Below are 16,385 nucleotides of genomic sequence, written 5' to 3'. Positions count from 1 at the left end.
CGTGATTCGCAAGCAGTGTCTTGGCCACTTGGAGGATGGCTAACTTGGCTGTATACCTCTTATTCTTTGATTATTTTAGCAAAAAAACCAACGTATTTTTTTTTTACTTTATACGCACAAACGTGTGGGTGGACTGTGACGGTCTCGTCTGTCCGCCCCCTGCAGGTGGCGAGAAAGATTACGTGGAGTGGCTCGCGCACTCGGACGACCTCAGCGACCCCAACGACGGCTGCATGCTGGGCTACAAGGAGAAGTTCCTGCGGCTCCGCAAGGACTCTGTGTGCTGGAATGGCCGTGACTACGTAGTCAACAAGCAGCCCACCCCCTGTCCCTGCACGCTGGACGACTTCCAGTGGTACGAGCCCAGTCTCTGACTAGGCACTCTGGGCAAACGTACCCTCTGCTTTGAATTCACTGGCACCCAGCAGCAAATGAGGACCACAGAACAGGGCAGCACTCTTGCTGCCCTAATAAAGCCCTGATCAGTCCCCCCAACTCAGGTGTGAGTGTGAGTGTGAGTGTGAGTGTGAGTGTGAGTGTGAGACGCCCTAATCAGCTCTCGGAGTTCATCAGAGAGAGGAGTGGATGGACACTGTCGAGAGGCATGCAAGCACAGAAATCGGTGGCTGGAAACTGTGGAGCTGTAGAGTGGCCCCCCTCTCATTGTAAATGTGATGCCTGAAGCCGGCCCTGTATCCGGCAGGTGTGCGGGAGCTCTCAGCAGATTTGTGGGCATTATAGCTGGCACCGAAACCAACAGGTGTCGGGTCAGGTGACGGTGAAGACCAGTTTGTGCTTAACACCTTGCTAACTGAGTGTCTGGCTGATTTCCTGCAGTGACTTTGGATACTACCGTCCAGAGAACAGCTCTGAGTGCCTGGAGGAGCCGGACCTCAAGGGCCAGGTGCTGGAGTTCTGTCTGCATGGGAAACAGGAGCAGCTTCAGACCAGCGGGTAACAATGCACACCTTACTTGCTCAGCCTGTAGCATGTGTAACGCCCTTATTGGCCTCTCTAGCTCAGCCTGTAGCGTACACGTGTGTGCGTAATGCCCTAATCAGCCCCCAGAGATCATCAATGGGAGTAGTGGATGGACACTGTTGAGAGTTGGACATGACCTGCTGGTGGCTGCGTTCCAGTGGCCTGGGCAGGTGTTGAATGGCCAATGTCAGCGTAGTCCTTTAGGATTCCAGAAAGCAGGACAGCTGTGGAACCTCTCCCCTTTGTTGTCCTAGATACCGGAAGATCCCTGGGGACAAGTGTGAAGGTGGGACTCTGCCCCAGAGGAAGTTGATAGACCTCAGCAAAAACTGCGTCAGTAATCTTCTGGGGCCGGAGCAGCTGGTGAGCACCGTGTGCCAAAGCAAGGGCCTTAGCGCAGCCTGCCTGAATGTTGGGACTGTGGGCTCTGTGCACTGTGGAGCTGTCAGCTATAATGGGAAACAGCACTATACTGCCCAACAGTGGACCATGTTCCTGCCAGTTTCGGTCCCAGAGCTCGTCCTCGGGTGGATCCTGTAAACCATGTTATTTTTACAGTGGTAACACCTGCAACCTTCCCAGCACTCTCCCAGTCCTGTCGCTGTTCTGTGTTTGGAGGAGAGAGTTGTGGAGTTAAGAGTGTGCATGTTATTTCTACTGTGACGTTTCGGCTGCTTTTTCCTCCTTGCATTCACTCATCTTCCGCTTGTTCTCTCTCCGTCCCAGACAGCAGCTCCCTCCTTCAGCTCGGCGCCCATAGTGGCCGCAGTCATCGCCATCCTGCTGGTCAGTGTGGTGGCAGGGGTGCTGTTCATCAAGAAATACGTCTGTGGTGGGAGGTGAGTGTTGCGCTGGCGGGGGGGTGTGCTGTGGCAGTCCACTCTCACCACTCCAGTGACACGGGGACAGCACCAGCATGTCATACCTTGCTGCCGTTTATGCATCTCGCCTCCTTGTCTGCTCCAGGAGGATGCTGGCAAGGGTTCAAGTCTTTTGGAACAACCTAGATAATTCTCGAGGAATCGAGTGTTTGTCCTCATAGAAACGCTGACGCCCTTCATCGTCTATCTGCATAGTATGTAGTCAATGTTTGTCTGGTCCTCTGGTGTCAAACCCCTTTGCTGCAACACAGGCGAGCTCCTCTAGCTCTCGAGCAGTTTCTTTTTAACCCCTTCTTCACTGGGGGGTGAAAACTCAAGTTTGTTCTCGGGTTCACCTTCAGCTTCATTTAACTAGATGGACTTTGAGAGATGAGATTAGATCAGGCACAGTACAAAAAAAGGGTTAAGAGTGACTTTAAGCTATGTCTGTCCTTTATTTTATAGAATCTCTCCTCTATACAGGTGATACCCTAATTTAGATCTGATTGTTGTAGCCGTATTGTGACATGCAGGAGAAATCAGATTTATTGGTCTATAATTACTTGTTGGGTTTAGGTACTCTTTTTATGGATGGGCACTTCATCAGCAGTCTCCCAGTCTTTTCTTATCCTTGTTATCCTGTGCAGTTTGTGCAAAGCAGGGCCTTTCATCTTGCATCTTGCAAGACCTGCAAGGGGTTAGTTAGATGGAGAAGCCTGGTGTGTCCAGGCTGTGCTCACGCGTGGTCTGGGCTGTGCTCGGCAGGTTCCTGGTGCACAGATACTCCATCCTGCGGCAGCATGCTGAGGCCAATGGCATCGAAGGTGTGGACGAGCTGGACGCCCACGTGGCCGAGACGGGCAAGAGGGACTATCACGACGACTCGGATGAGGTATGGTGTTCGGCAGCTCCCCCACATTTTCGCTGTTTGAAAAGAAAAATAATTGAACTGATGGGTTGTTTTGGTTTTTTTGCAGGACCTACTAGAGTAAAGAGTGGAGGGGGGCCCTGAGGCCACTGTAGTGGACAGCTAAGCCCAGCCTCAGCTCACTATCTGTCTGACTGTCTGTCTCTGAGCCTGACCGGGAAGTCCTTCTGCTCCAGCTGACCAAAGACCCCCTTCCTCCCCCCCCACCCTTGTCTCCAGATACAGCCACACGGCGTTCCCGAACACAGTCGCACAGTCAGGAGGCTCAGCAGGTGGTGTGGGATCTCCGTTTAGTATACAGTATAAAAGGAAAGTTTGTTTTATTTGCTTGCAGCTTTCCATTTCTTTGTTTGCTTTTCCTGCTCTTACCTTGGACTCTGTGACAATGGGGGAGTGATGCTGCTGCAGGTCAAGGACCCAGGAGGGACAGACAGATGGACGGACATGTCTCTCCTCTGGAGAGGCATGAAGGCTGGCCCTGCTGGGACTGGCAGCGTTGTTCTTGCAGGGAGACGACCCCCTGCTCGGGTGAATCAAACAGCTTCTTGGGGGATCCATTGTGGTGAGGCTAGATAATTGTAGCTTTTCTGTTACGCTACAGTTTTTTTCTCTGCATCAAAACAGACAACAGACGGAGGGTAAATGAACCCTCAAAAGCAACCTCTGGGGTGAGCATTCACCCCCGCACCTGAGAAATCACATGCTTTCACCACCTTAGTAGATAACTTTTGGGGTACTGATTTCGTGTAATTTTCTGCAGTGCCAGGAATGTGAATCCATGTTCAGCATCGTTTCTTAAAGGAGTAATAAAATGCATTATGATAAATGGGTTGTTTTAGCTCACCCTATGGATAAACTGTTGCTGTGATGAGCCACATTTTGAATGCATTTAAAAATAATTATAGTCACAAATTGAGTTTTTGAAAACCGAAATCTGTTACTCATTTTATTTCTTTTTAATTTGTATGCACTAGGTATTCAATTATTACTTTACTCCACAATACTTTATTAACGCTTGTCAGGGTATTATCCTGAAAAAGACTCGTGAAATGTCGACAAGTGTTAATAAATAGGTTTGGAGTAGAATGTGTGCCAGTTGAATTTGTACTTTGACCGATTTTTACTGGACAAGATCTCAGTACCTTCTGAGTGTGCACTTTTTATCTTTTTTAAGTATTGTCTCATGCGGTACGGATCCCATCTTTGTCATCTTTCAGGCGACGTCGTAAGTGGGCAATAATAAAGCGCAGCCTGGCGTGAGTGTCAAAAGAAAGATTTGTGTTGGTGAAAACCCTGCAACTGCAGTCCACACGGGAGCAGTGTATCGGGGTACACTCGAGTGCAGGGTAGGCTCTAGGCTGAAGGTTAGGGGGTTCAAGGCTTAATTCTCAGATGTACGGAGATACATAGCTACCCTCCCGAAGGTGACCTTACACGCCAGAGTAATGTGGAGTTGGTAGAAACAGTCTTAAGCAATAAAAATTGTGAAGGATATATATATCTATCTATCGTGGTGCGTGTGTGGACCGTTCAGTCCAGCAGCACTCTTAGTCCATGTTGTGTGTGTTTGATGTGTAATAAATTGGCAGGGTTTGACGCTGGTGGTAGTGCTAATGGGAGCCACATAACTGACTGTCCCTCATTGATGTGGCCAGAAGCTCAGATGCTGCACCTGGAGACCAGGACAGTTAAAGTAAACAGCTGGGACCACACAGACAGTGGGAGAACAAGTGCTTGCAGCCATGTCATGTCAGAGACATGCCGCAAGGAAACTGGACAATAATGTTGGTGGGATGTGGAGAGGCTTATTTTAATACAGCAAAATCAGCTTTGTCTTTCTTTTGTCACATCTGTTCTACGCCCCTCATAAGGATTTTGTGATGGCAGAATGTTGTAGCATGATGAAGCATTTCCCAGTCTTGTTCCTTAAGTGGACCTGTCTCTCCTGGTTTTGATCCAACTGAGCTTTGTTAGGGTGGCTCTTGAATCTCTTCAACTGAACTGTTTGCTGGTGTTGTTAAAACTGCGGCTGTTCTTCAATAGTAGAACAAAGTTAGAAGTTGGTGTGAACCCCGAGTGCTAGATGTTGGCTCTCTGAGGTTTGTTTCAGTGACTTGGTTGAAAGTAGTTCAAGTAGGTAGCTGCGTCAGCATACATAGGCTGCAAAGGAACAGGTAAAGGCTTATTCCATGCTGAAAAAAAGAGCATTTTGGCTATGGAGCCTTCTTCGGGCATCTCCTTTTCTTTTCCTTTCAGCGTGAAATAAACCTTTACCTGTTCCTTTGGCTGAAAGTAACCAAGTTCATTGAAAAATAAGTTATTTAGAAAAAAGGAGAAAAGCAAGGAAAGAAGAGTTGTGCTCTCTCCTCTGTGAGGTACACAAAGGAGATTTGTGAGACTGTTAAGTGCAGAAAAATGAAGAATCAATCTGTTGATTTAATTATGGGTATACGTTTAACTGATCAGGAGCTCAGCTGGATTGCAAACCAGAAGATAGAGCGGTATCCAGGACAAGGGGGGAAATGCTAGCCTAATGCTTCTGGGAGGACAATAACATACAGTAACTGTAGCCCTGACTGTATATTCTAAAAATATTTGTCCTAGTTTGGCTGTTAAGAGAACTCCTGCTTTGAGAAATGACGCAGAGAGAGTGGCTAGCTGTAGTGCCGTCCAACAGAATGTTACACTAAAAGGGCCTGTGTGAGAACAACTGGTACTGCACTGTCACTGCGTTGTACTCTATTAACTGATCATCACTGCCTGGGAGGGACAACTTCCTGTTTGGCACACATATGAACAGGGGACATACATAGAAGCTTGCTGTTGTCTGCTGTGTCGACAGTCTTCCCAGAAGCACAAATCTTCTTGACTTATTTCCATTCTTATTTCTGTCACATGGGTGAGGCTGAGCACATGTGTAGTAGGTGAAATTTCTAGTCAGATTTGTAGCACTGACGGGAACCCTTTTTGCCAGAGGATTGTTGCAGGGGGGAGGTTTAAGCTATTGCACTTAGTATATGTTAATCACTTAAAAGCATCTAAAGAAACTGTTGGATGATATAAATATGACAAACATACCTTGCCTTTTTTATTGGAGTATGGTTATAGTACATGCACATTTATATAATAGTTATGACTGTAGTAGTTATAAATATGTATTACACATACTACTTGGGCCAAAAACACTCAGCCTATTGTCAGAACTTCCAACTGAGGTACTTAAGGGTGCAGAAAGGATTTCATTGTATGCAAATAATGTTTTAATAATGACGGTAACGATTCAAATTGCTGGTGGAAGCAAACATGATTTTCATAAGTTAACAAACTTATATATATATAAGAGGATATATGGAGTAGTCTCACAATCCGTTTTTTTTTCCTCTTCTGTGGTTGTGTGAAGCACTAATAAAAACCTGTAATGACCTGAAACTACCAACAGAGAGAAATGACAATGTTTGGTATGCCGTTCCCTTGCAGAAGGGGGTGCTGTCAGTTCTGTTCCAAGTCCTCTAGGGCAGTGGTTCTCAAAGTGTGGTTCGCAGACCACCAGTGGTCTGGGAGTGTGCGCCAGGTGGTCCGCGGGCTGACCTAATCATCTTTCTTAAAAAGCAAGTCTACGCTATTTCAGAGGAAAGAATATTGTAGTGCTCGCTACGAAGGGGCTCCCCTAGGAGCACTGTTAGGAACTGCAAGCTGTAAAAAGTGGAAGGAGGGACTTGTATGTTGGTTCTAGGTATCAGGATTTCACCAGCCGTTAAGGGGACTGTGTCAGTAATGGGGTGAGCACCAGTGTAGTGGTAGGCTCGGCTGACTTGAAGGTCTGCCGAAAGGGCAAAGTGCCCATTCATTCTCCTTGGCTGTACCCTTCTGTTCCCTTTGTGTTTTAACGAAACTTGAGTTATGGCGGACCAGCTCGCCTCTTCATTCTCCCCATCAGCGCCTATCGATTCAGTATTTTAGTTTTATGCACCACGAATGAAATGATGTCACACACACAGTCTATTGTCGTTAGTGATGCACGGGTCAATTTAAAATGCTAAAAGTACTGCCCCGAAGCCGGTCCGAACCCGCTCCATTAGAAATTACACCGAACAATATTCAAACATTCAATTGATCAACATTTATTGAAACAGCATATCCAGCTTCCTTGTTTTAAACAGACTAACGTAGCCTAGTCTAGTGACTGTCATTTGTGTAAAGTGCTTCACAATCGATGAGTAACCTGTGCTTTTTTACTCTGTTGTGCTGACTAGCTCCCCAAACGTCTCCCACCTGGCTCTTTTTTCGCTCTCTCTTCTTTTTATCTCGCTGTTCTGGAGTTGTGTCCTGATCTGCTCTAACAAGGTTGCCATTATGTTTTTTTCTTTGTAATACATTGTGTTCTGTTTGTTTACGTTTTCTCCCAATTTGCCTTGTGATGCAACATATAGGGGCTTAAAATGGTAAACCGTCAGTTTTAAACCTTAAAATCACTTTAATTTAATATACAAATTATCAGTTTTCTGCAATATTTTGCTTTTGGTCATACATCAATCTACACCCGCCCAACCCGATCTAAAATATTTTTTGAACCCGAGTCAACCTGCACATCACTAGTTGTCATGATTGCGTGGTTACGCCATTTACGTTTTGATATGTGTGGTTTGATTGTTGCGCTTATTATTGTTTGTACCATTTTGAGTTTGAAAGTTCAAAGTGTAATTTAAAGAAGCAGTCAAATTAGAAGGGTTATTGTGGAGCACTGGCTCAAATCTGGGACTCTGAAATGCAAATATAGCAATGATAGTGACAGCGCAAGTGCGAGTAAGATGCAGAATAGAAGTGAAAATGCGAGTGAGGTAATTTGTGAAGCATACCAGCAGTGCTGTAATTCTAATTCCAACAGCTTGATAAATGTGATGTGCCAGGAAGCACGGTGTGCTTGATGTGATGTCTGCGTCTGCTTCCGGACGTGAGACTAAAGTTGTCCAGCTTGGATCCAGATATCACTTCTCTGATTGCTCAACAAAAGCAGCTCCATTCTTCACATGAACTTTTTAAGTAATAAAAAGAGTTGCAAAATAGGCAGCTTTGATGGTAAAAATATTGGTACTTTTCATCAAATTTAATTCAATATTAGTTATTTTTAGTACATTAATAGGTGATGATTTTTACAGGGGAAGAAGTGGCATAGGCGGTCCTACGCATCTGTGACCTGGTGTAAGTGGTCTGCGGACCATAGAACTTTGAGAACCACTGCTCTAGGGGATCATGGGTCTGGACTTCTGCCAGCTGCCATGCTGCGGTACTGTGGTTCTCTTAGCCTTAACTGGTAGAGGTGGGCACAACAACGGATGCCATCTGGACACGAATACACTACATCTCGGACCTCTCGCATCCAAGTCTTAAGTTCCAAACAAGCTTCCTTGGAGAGCAAGCAGCCTTTTAAAAGACTCAGCATTTCGATTACATTCTCCAGCTTTTGTAACTGGGTCTCATGGTGTTTCACACTGTTTTTTTTTCTTTTCACTTTCTGTGCTTGTAATGTCTGAACAGCTGGAAGATGATCTCGAATCTAAGTTAACCAGGAGGTGGAACGTGTGTTTTTGTTATGACTGCTGGTTTCCAGACAGTCCTACCCTCCCCACACATGCCTTGGGGGCTGGGAGTCCTTAGCCTTTGTAGATCACAGCCTCTTGTGAGCCTGAGTTGCGTTTCAACGTCTGTCCAACTCTTTGTGGTCTGGACACACCTTCTGCAGCCTCGCGTGCATGAAAAGTAACGTTTCTTTTGTGGCCAAACGGGCAGAAGGGGCTTAAGGCTGCCTGCTCAAACCCCACCAGCCCACAAAGCCAGGCAGGCACAGATGCAACTGTGTCCCCAGGGAATGCAGGCTCGGTGTCCCTTACACTATTATGGCATCGGCTCAGCCTGTCAGCGTGTAAATGTCCTTCATTTTGTTTTCTTTAGCTCACCTTGCAAAAGTGCCTGTGTGAAAAATACCTGTGTCCTGAAGACCATGAAAGCAGTTAAAACTGGTTTAGTAATGACTTAAAGAGCATGAAAACTGACACAATTATCTATTACCTAGTACCCTAACAGTTGATCTGTGGCTTATTTGATTTGTTCCAAACTGACCTTTTTTTACAAAAACTGATTTCATATTTCCGTGGACTTGGATATTTTTTTTGCCTGTATGTACTCTTCTGCAGTACTGGAGTTAAGGCATGTTTGATTGAAGAAGGCATCTCCAAGGTCTTGTTGTGGCTCTGAAAGAATCCCTCTGTAGGGAAAGATGCACCCAGCTCCTGTCCCCAAAGGCCACAGTCCAGCAGCATTGTGTTCAACCTGCCCAAATGATGAGCTTCAATGGGTAAATAAGATCTGGGGGTGGGGGGGACAAAAACTGGTAATGGGCAGCCCTAGGCTATTACGAAAGAAATACCAAGTACCCAGAATCTTGGGGGTGGAAGAACAGGGAAGATCATGACCGCCTTGCAGGAAGCGAGGTGGAAGGTTCTGCACCAAGCTCCTCATTGATATGGCTGCAAAGCTGGCATCTTTGTCCCTTGCTTGCTTCCGATTACTTAGTTCCTAGAACTTGCACAGGCGTGCAGATCTGGTTCAGTCAGACACACAGCCCTCCTTCAGGAACAGCGCTGCTTTCAGCAAACCTCACATGCTGCTTCTCACACCCTCCAGAGCGGTGATCTAAGTAATGCGTTCCACATTTCAGATGTAGAGGACATATACACTTTGGGAGTTTTCAGAGAAGGGGGAATTATTAATAATTTTGTTTCCTGGAGTCTAGTGAGAGTAAACATAGTTCATTTTTGAATAATTATAGCAGAGGTGCACAGCTCCTGTGCTGACATGGGGTGGGGCCTGTAGGTGTTTGTACAAACTCTTCAGTGATCTCAATGATTTCCTGTTAACGTTAACTTGAACTGATCCAATAGTAGTTCACCTGTTGATGATTTTTGTAGAGACTTGGAAAACCTGCTGGATTCCTTCCCTCAAGTACTGGAGTTGTTCATCTTTGCATTTTTACCATATTAGCTTATCAACAGGCTTTATACCCCTCTTCCTCATTCATGGCTGACGGAGGGTGGATGAGAATGGAATCTCAAGATGTTTGGGTTGGGTTTCTGATAAAAGTGCCAGCTATGGAAAAGCTGTAATGAAGACAGAGGAAACTGTTTTCCATTCTTTCTCTGTAATTGTATGTAGATAGGGTTAAATGTGGTCGCTACATAAAATGACTGTTCTACCTTTGGACTGGCTGTTTATTTCTGTATATTTGGGGAAAAAAAATCTGAAAATGTTTGGTTTACAAAAAACATTACTGGTACTTTTCTTTGCAAAGCAGGTTTTTTCTTTTCAAATTGACAATAAAAACAAAAGTGATTATGCCTCTGCTTTTTATTGGGGGAAAAAAAAAACATTCCAAAACACAGGCTCATTTGTAGCTATTTTAATGCGGTACAGTGGCTCTGTGGCTGGAAGGTTGCCGGTTCGTATCCTACGTCTGGCAGAGCAATCCTACTCCGTTGGTCCCCTGAGCAAGGCCCTTAACCCCCACTGCTGCAGGGGTGCCGTATAAAGGCCTGACCCTGTGCTCTGACCTCAAGCTTCTCTCCCTGTCTATGTGTCTTATGAGGAGCTAGTTGGGGTATGTGAAAAAAAGACATTCCTAATTACAAGAAATTGTATATGGCCAATAAAGTGATCTTATCTTAATGGATGGATGTCACTCAGTCATCTATACTTTCCCATTGCTGGACTTATCAGGCTCCAGTGAAGGCATTCCAACGCGGTGCTCAGCTAGTCAGGCTTTGGAGAACAACCATCTGGCAGGCCTGTGCCAGTCCTGGCTCTGAAAGGTCAGTTTTATTAGACCTCCTTTAATACACCAGCACCTGAAGAGCTGGGAGAAGCAGTAAAAGTGGCCACAAAGGGACAAAAACAAAACCAGCATCTGAATTCCTCTGCATTACAGGGAAATTAACCCTCTCATCGCCTACAGCCCTGAATCGGTAGAAAATTTAGAGCAGGGGAAGACAGCCCATCCCTCCTGTTAGGTTTTTTTCCATCTGGCTCATTCTTAACTACAGAGGAGATCTTCAAGACTTGGGTCAATTGATGCTCAATTTAGTGACCGACATTGGAAAAGCTCACAGGCTGGTAACCGCAAACACAGAAACATGTCAAGGTTTCCTTGTCCTTGATTCAGAGCAGCCAGGGAAAGCAGGGGCTGCTGGTTACCCACAGTCTGGCAGTTACACAGACACGGGGCTCGAATTCATCAGCGGGAAGCATTTCACTAATGAGGGAAACAAGTATGAGCTAAACTTTAAAGGCAAAGTTTGAAATATCTAACTCTAAATCAGGCAGGTATCGTCACATAATGATAACTCGGTGGGGGAGGAATTTGCTCAAAACTTATATTTTTGACTGCAATCCTACAGTGTAGTGTGCTGCTAAAAATAACGATCACCCACCCCCCTCTCCCCCCACGAGCCCCGCCATCTAGATTTATTTCTTCCTGTCCTGGAGGTACATCACTCCACCGAGGTGCTGTCTTATGCTGTGGATGTGGGAGGCATACCACACTCAGCAGCCCACAGATGAGCTGGGTACTTCTTCAGGCTGTGTTTAGCAGGACAGTGGCAGTCTCATCTTCTGCCCCAAAGCGGAGAACAGAGCACTCATATTCTGTACAGGAAGTTACCTTCACCATCGTAGAACTCGTTCCCAACTTGAACGACCTCCAGCGGTTTAGGGGAAGGGTTTGCCAAGAGCTTTTCCAGCTCCTTGTCTTCCAGGACCCACACACTCTCCTCCTCTTCTGGGGTGATGTCCTGGCTGCTCTCGGAGATCTTGCCCAGAGGTGGGGGGTCCTGAGTGGCTGGGACGCCCAGCCGGGCTATGCCATGAGGAGCCAGAGTTCCTCTGGGAGAGGCCAAGAGGACCGCTGTTGCTTCCTGTCCTAAAGCCAAACTTGAGCCGCCTCCCTCGGCCTGCACCTCTCCCACCCCTGGGGTCAACATGGCTGCCGCCGGGGCTGGCACCTGGGCCAGCCTTGCATCTTGCTTGACGCTGCCCAGGAGAGACTGGCATCCCGTTCTGGCAAAGACCCTGGCATCTTGCTTCTGCTGCCTCTCTGGCGGAGGAATGAACTTACTCCTCAGCACCCTATGGATGACATCGGAACTGACGCCAAACCCCTCGGCCAGCCGGCCCACTGTCCACTCCTCAGGAGCGTCACGGTTCAGGTACCTGCGAGGAAACAGGGAGTGAAACAGACCTGCTGCCAAATCTGTAGAGGGCTAGGATTCCAGGTGAGACAAGACAAGCTGCTGCTAAGCTCAGACACCAGTGGCTGTGATCATGGTGGAGAAGGCCACAGAAATTGCATTTCACAAATATATTTACATATGGACATGGGTGAAAAACTAGGAAGTTATTCAGCCCATCCTTCACGCAGTCATTAGTAGCTATATGATCAGAGGATATCATTCTGCCATTTCCAGAAAGACACAGCACTTTCAACTTCAAAGACATGGCAGAGCTGGCTTGTTTGAGGCATTGACTCGTGTCCTTTTAAGACTAAATAATCACAGTCTTCAGTTTGTTTTAACAGCTAAAAAAGTACTGTGAGTTCATTACCTTAGAAACTGAAGCTCCACCGCATTCAGTAAATGTCAATCTACCTACTGCCCTCCATGGCTTGTTTTTCAAGTCTAATAACGAGTCACGCTCGTAAGGCTACGGCAGACATGCAGGGAGTCTGCAGTGACAATTAGAACCTTAACGAGCCACTGTCACTTTAGACTTTTTCCAACACATCATGCTGCTATCTGCTGGATCTTAATTATCCAAAACAAAATCTTACTTCATATTTGAGTATATATTTTCTGCAATACATTTTATTGTACATGATTATACAGGCATTTCTATTGTTGTCCTGAATGTATATCTATTGTTTGTGTATGAAAATACATCAAAGTTATACAATGCATTAGAAGGTTGACATGTCTGAAGGAGGCAGAATTGCAGTTTCTAAGGTATCTTGTTTTAGGTGTCAGCACAAAATGAAGATCTTAATTATTTTCTCTTAAAAGGACACATGCTGCCGTTGTGCAACAATGCACCCATTTTAAATTTAAAACTCATTTTTATGTAGGAATTAATATTTAATTTAAATTTATTTTGGATGTAACACAAATGCCGTAAATCTCGGGGATCCATGTCTCCGATCAGCCTAGACGGTGGAAAATCCAGCGGATCGGATCGTTAGTTACGGCAGTGTTTTCCTCCTGCCTTCCCTTCCTGCTGAGAAACGTGGCAGGGGGCTGCGGCAGACGCCTGCAGGGATCTGGCTGGCAGCAGTCTGCTGAGGGTCCTGTGCGCATGCTCACTGGCGCCCCCTCACCTGATCTGCTCCATGGCATCCCAGGTCAGCCTCCTCTCTGGGGGGCCAGGTGGGGAGAACTGCTTCGCCAGCCTGCGGAGCTTCGTCGCCTTCCGTTTCCTCCGTTCGGCACTGCAGGAGACAGGAGTGTAAGTGCCTCCAGGATCCCTCCAGGTTTTACGGATGAATGTTGGAGACTGTGGAGCAGTACTGGGAACATACAGACAGAGGCCAGGACTCCACAGAGCAGCAGCCTGTTTAATCGCCAGCAGCCGTATCACCCTGCAACCCACAACTGGCAGCCCAGTGAGGCTCAGCAGGTGGGAGCCTGGCCAGTACCTGCATGGGAGACCTCCTGGGAAAAACTAAGGTTGCTGCTGGTAGAGGTGTTAGTGGGACCAGCAGGGGGCTCCTCACCCTATTGCCCCAGTAGTGTGATGGGGACACTATACTGTAAAAAGGACACTGTCCTTTGGATGAGAGGTCCTGATTCTCTGTGGTTGTGTTTCGCAAAAAGAGTGAGTGTTACCCGGGCATCCTGGGAAATCTTGGTAAAGATTTCCCAATTGCCTTTACCAATCTTGGCCTCCTAATAATCCCCATCTATGAACTAGCTTCATCACTCTGTTCTCCTCCCCACTGATAGCTGGTGTGTGGTAAGCATTATGGCGCACTATGGCTGCTGTCACATCATCCAGGTGGGACTGCACATTGGTGGTGGTTGAGGGGATCCCCATTACCTGTAAAGCGCTTTGAGTGGAGTATCCAGAAAAGTGCTGTATAAGTTTAATGAATTATTATTATGAATTGTCTTTGTCATCACTGACAATGCTGTCAGGGACACAAAGAAACTCAGTCATTGCTGCTGCAGGCAGCCAGGAAGATGCCTCTTAAAGGACAAGTAGGGAAACTTTCCTTCCTTCATTTAGACGTACGATCAACCAGATATGATGAATTGCAACATCAGAACATCCATCCATTTTCTGCCTGCTTCACCCAATCAAGTATCATGGGGAGGTCGGAGCCTGTCCAAGGCAGGGTACACCCTGGACAGGATGCCACTACATTGCAGGGCATGCACAAACACACACACTCACGACAGAGCCAATCTTCCCAGAAGCCACTTTGCCTTCCAGTATGTCTCGGGACTGTGGGAGGAAACCAGGGCCCCAGAGGAAACCCACAATAACATGGGGAGAACGTACGAACACTCTGCAAATAGCACCCCAGGAGCTGAACCAGGGCCCCAGCGCTGCAACACTGCCCACCTCTGTGCAAGGCCGTGCAGAATGACTAACAGAATTACAACAGGTGAGGTTGCTAACGAGAGGAGGCTGCCTGGTCCGTGGCGCACGGGTGCGAAGGGGAAACAAGAGTGTGCCCTCTCACCTGACCACTTCTCCCGCCAGCTCCTCCAGGTCCTCTGGGCCATCCTCCAGGAACAGATCCAGCTCCCTTCTCCTCCGGTCAGGATTTGGGACCGGTTCCGCCCCCGACACCCTGCCGGCCCAAGACCGCTCCTGCCGGCTGGACTGCCCGAGACCAGGGGCCGGTTCTGGAAACCCGAAGGCTGGTGGGGCCCGTTTCAGCAGGACAGAGGCCCGGCCAGGCCTGCTGAGCCCCGTCAGGGAGGACACAGCCCTGAGAAACATGACGCCGCTGGACAGCTCCTGAAGTTACCAGCTTTATCGGAGAAGATGGTGCGACATTTCCCTTTAATTAAAACCCGCTGAAATTTTCCATTAAAATGTTTTTACACAGGAATTAGGATTTTTATTATTATTTTAGTTTTGAATGTTCATTATTCGTTATAAAACTTTTTTCACCGTGGTGTTTTCAGCAGCCTCTTTAGTAAAACGCTGGATTACGATGTTTTACAAAGAACAGGACAGAAGTAGTAGGTAGGTCTCTTTTCAGGCCATTAAGGCCCATGGGCCTTACTCATAGACTCATTTGGAAAGCAATCTGAGTGGACCTGGAAGCCGTCTGGAAGACAAAAATAATGTTCCCTAAAATTAACGATCTACAAACTAGTTAACGTGCCACCGGCAACCAAATCCTGATTACAAGGCAGCGCTGATCTCGCCAACATTTGTGTCATTGTTATATACTCTCTCTCCTCTTCGTTCATTTTAAGTTTAAACATGGAAATCGTGGTGTCCTCTGAGTAACTGGGTTGACCAAAATGTCATTTCTTCTGAAAGGGAGTTGATTACAGACACATCTTCTTCAACAACAGTACCTGCTAGGATATCAGGGAGATCATAGGGTTTTCACAGTTTTTCACTGACCAAAAACATAAACCTTAAATGTCTATTTTTACACCAATGCTAAAGAAGTTTTAAGTCGGGAAGCAAAACTTCATTTCGACAGCACCGCAGCAATAATACTCCGATATGTGTGTACTGACATTACAGGGCGAAAGCAGCTGTAACTAAAGCATAACTCTATTTTGCGTTATAAAGGGCTTATACCAGGTTTTTATAAATACATACCGTCTACGCAGTTGTTTAACATAAGAAAAGACGCCAAACGCACGTTTTCATCAGGAACGACGGTTGATTAACCCAGCCTTCACGGATAAATCGACCATTTACACTGTGCGATGTGCGACTGCCTTTCCTAGGCTTTGTGACGGGGAGGTGGGAGGAGCGAATTCAACATGGCGGACACCTCCAAACTGCCGCATCCATTTTGAGCACAGTACAGGCAATGAGGCTTAATAGACCCATTTCACAAATGGAAAACCCCTAAGCAATCTAGAGGCTTTTTATCTGAAGAAGATATGGAGTGATCCAAAGAAGAATGGTTATAACTAGATTACGGTTTTTTTAAAAACATACTTTCCAAACGTACATCCACAAACTGGAGGTACTGATTATATTGTTTGACACTATATTCAGTATTCTTATTTTTTTTAAATGAAAAGCGTCTAATAAGAGGGATATCTGGTGGTTTTTGTGTTCATATTTCTTGCAAGGAAACCGAACAAAACTGTATTAACTTTCTTCATCCCTAACATGCACACACAACAAACATGAAACACCCATATGGACTTCAAAACAAATAAGTGAGATAACGTTTTTCAATTGGATTGAGCTAAAAACTGATATGAGCTGCATAGGTTGTGGCTAAAAATTCAAATTCTAAGGTTTATTGATGTCACGGCCTATTTTAGGAGTACAGTGAGAGGTTCAGGTGTTTGGACTATAAATTAATACCG

The 16,385-nt window shown here is 46.2% G+C and overlaps 2 protein-coding genes across 3 annotated transcripts in view; one reads left to right on the top strand and one right to left on the bottom strand.

The window, feature by feature from the left end:
* LOC148658838 (sortilin-like) overlaps nt 1-10,023 on the top strand; it is a 30,990-nt gene extending 20,967 nt beyond the window's left edge. The window contains exons 15-20 of the mRNA XM_088640531.1: nt 166-355; nt 838-954; nt 1,236-1,344; nt 1,708-1,820; nt 2,607-2,733; nt 2,819-10,023. Coding sequence (XP_088496657.1) covers nt 166-355; nt 838-954; nt 1,236-1,344; nt 1,708-1,820; nt 2,607-2,733; nt 2,819-2,833 — 671 coding nt within the window. The 3' untranslated portion in view covers nt 2,834-10,023. The remainder of the gene's footprint in view (nt 1-165; nt 356-837; nt 955-1,235; nt 1,345-1,707; nt 1,821-2,606; nt 2,734-2,818) is intronic.
* Nucleotides 10,024-10,157: 134 nt separating this feature from the next.
* ngrn (neugrin, neurite outgrowth associated) lies at nt 10,158-15,815 on the bottom strand. Of its 2 annotated transcripts, XM_088640532.1 has the most exons (4): nt 15,658-15,815; nt 14,552-14,845; nt 13,184-13,294; nt 10,158-12,027 (listed from the first exon to the last, which is right to left on the bottom strand). In XM_088640532.1, exons 2-4 carry the CDS (start codon nt 14,812-14,814, stop codon nt 11,457-11,459), a joined length of 945 nt encoding a protein of 314 aa, XP_088496658.1. In that variant the 5' UTR covers nt 14,815-14,845; nt 15,658-15,815; the 3' UTR covers nt 10,158-11,456. The 2 variants fall into 2 exon arrangements, with proteins under 2 accessions (XP_088496658.1, XP_088496659.1); XM_088640533.1 differs by lacking the exon at nt 15,658-15,815 and having other exon boundaries at nt 14,552-14,875.
* Nucleotides 15,816-16,385: the final 570 nt, after the last annotated feature.

Source organism: Lepisosteus platostomus, chromosome 7 (genome assembly GCF_059453375.1).
Source record: "Lepisosteus platostomus isolate fLepPlt1 chromosome 7, fLepPlt1.hap1, whole genome shotgun sequence".
In the NCBI taxonomy this organism is placed as follows: Eukaryota; Metazoa; Chordata; class Actinopteri; order Semionotiformes; family Lepisosteidae; genus Lepisosteus; species Lepisosteus platostomus.
Note: the sequence above shows the minus strand (reverse complement) of the source record. Positions and strands in the feature narration are given on the sequence as shown.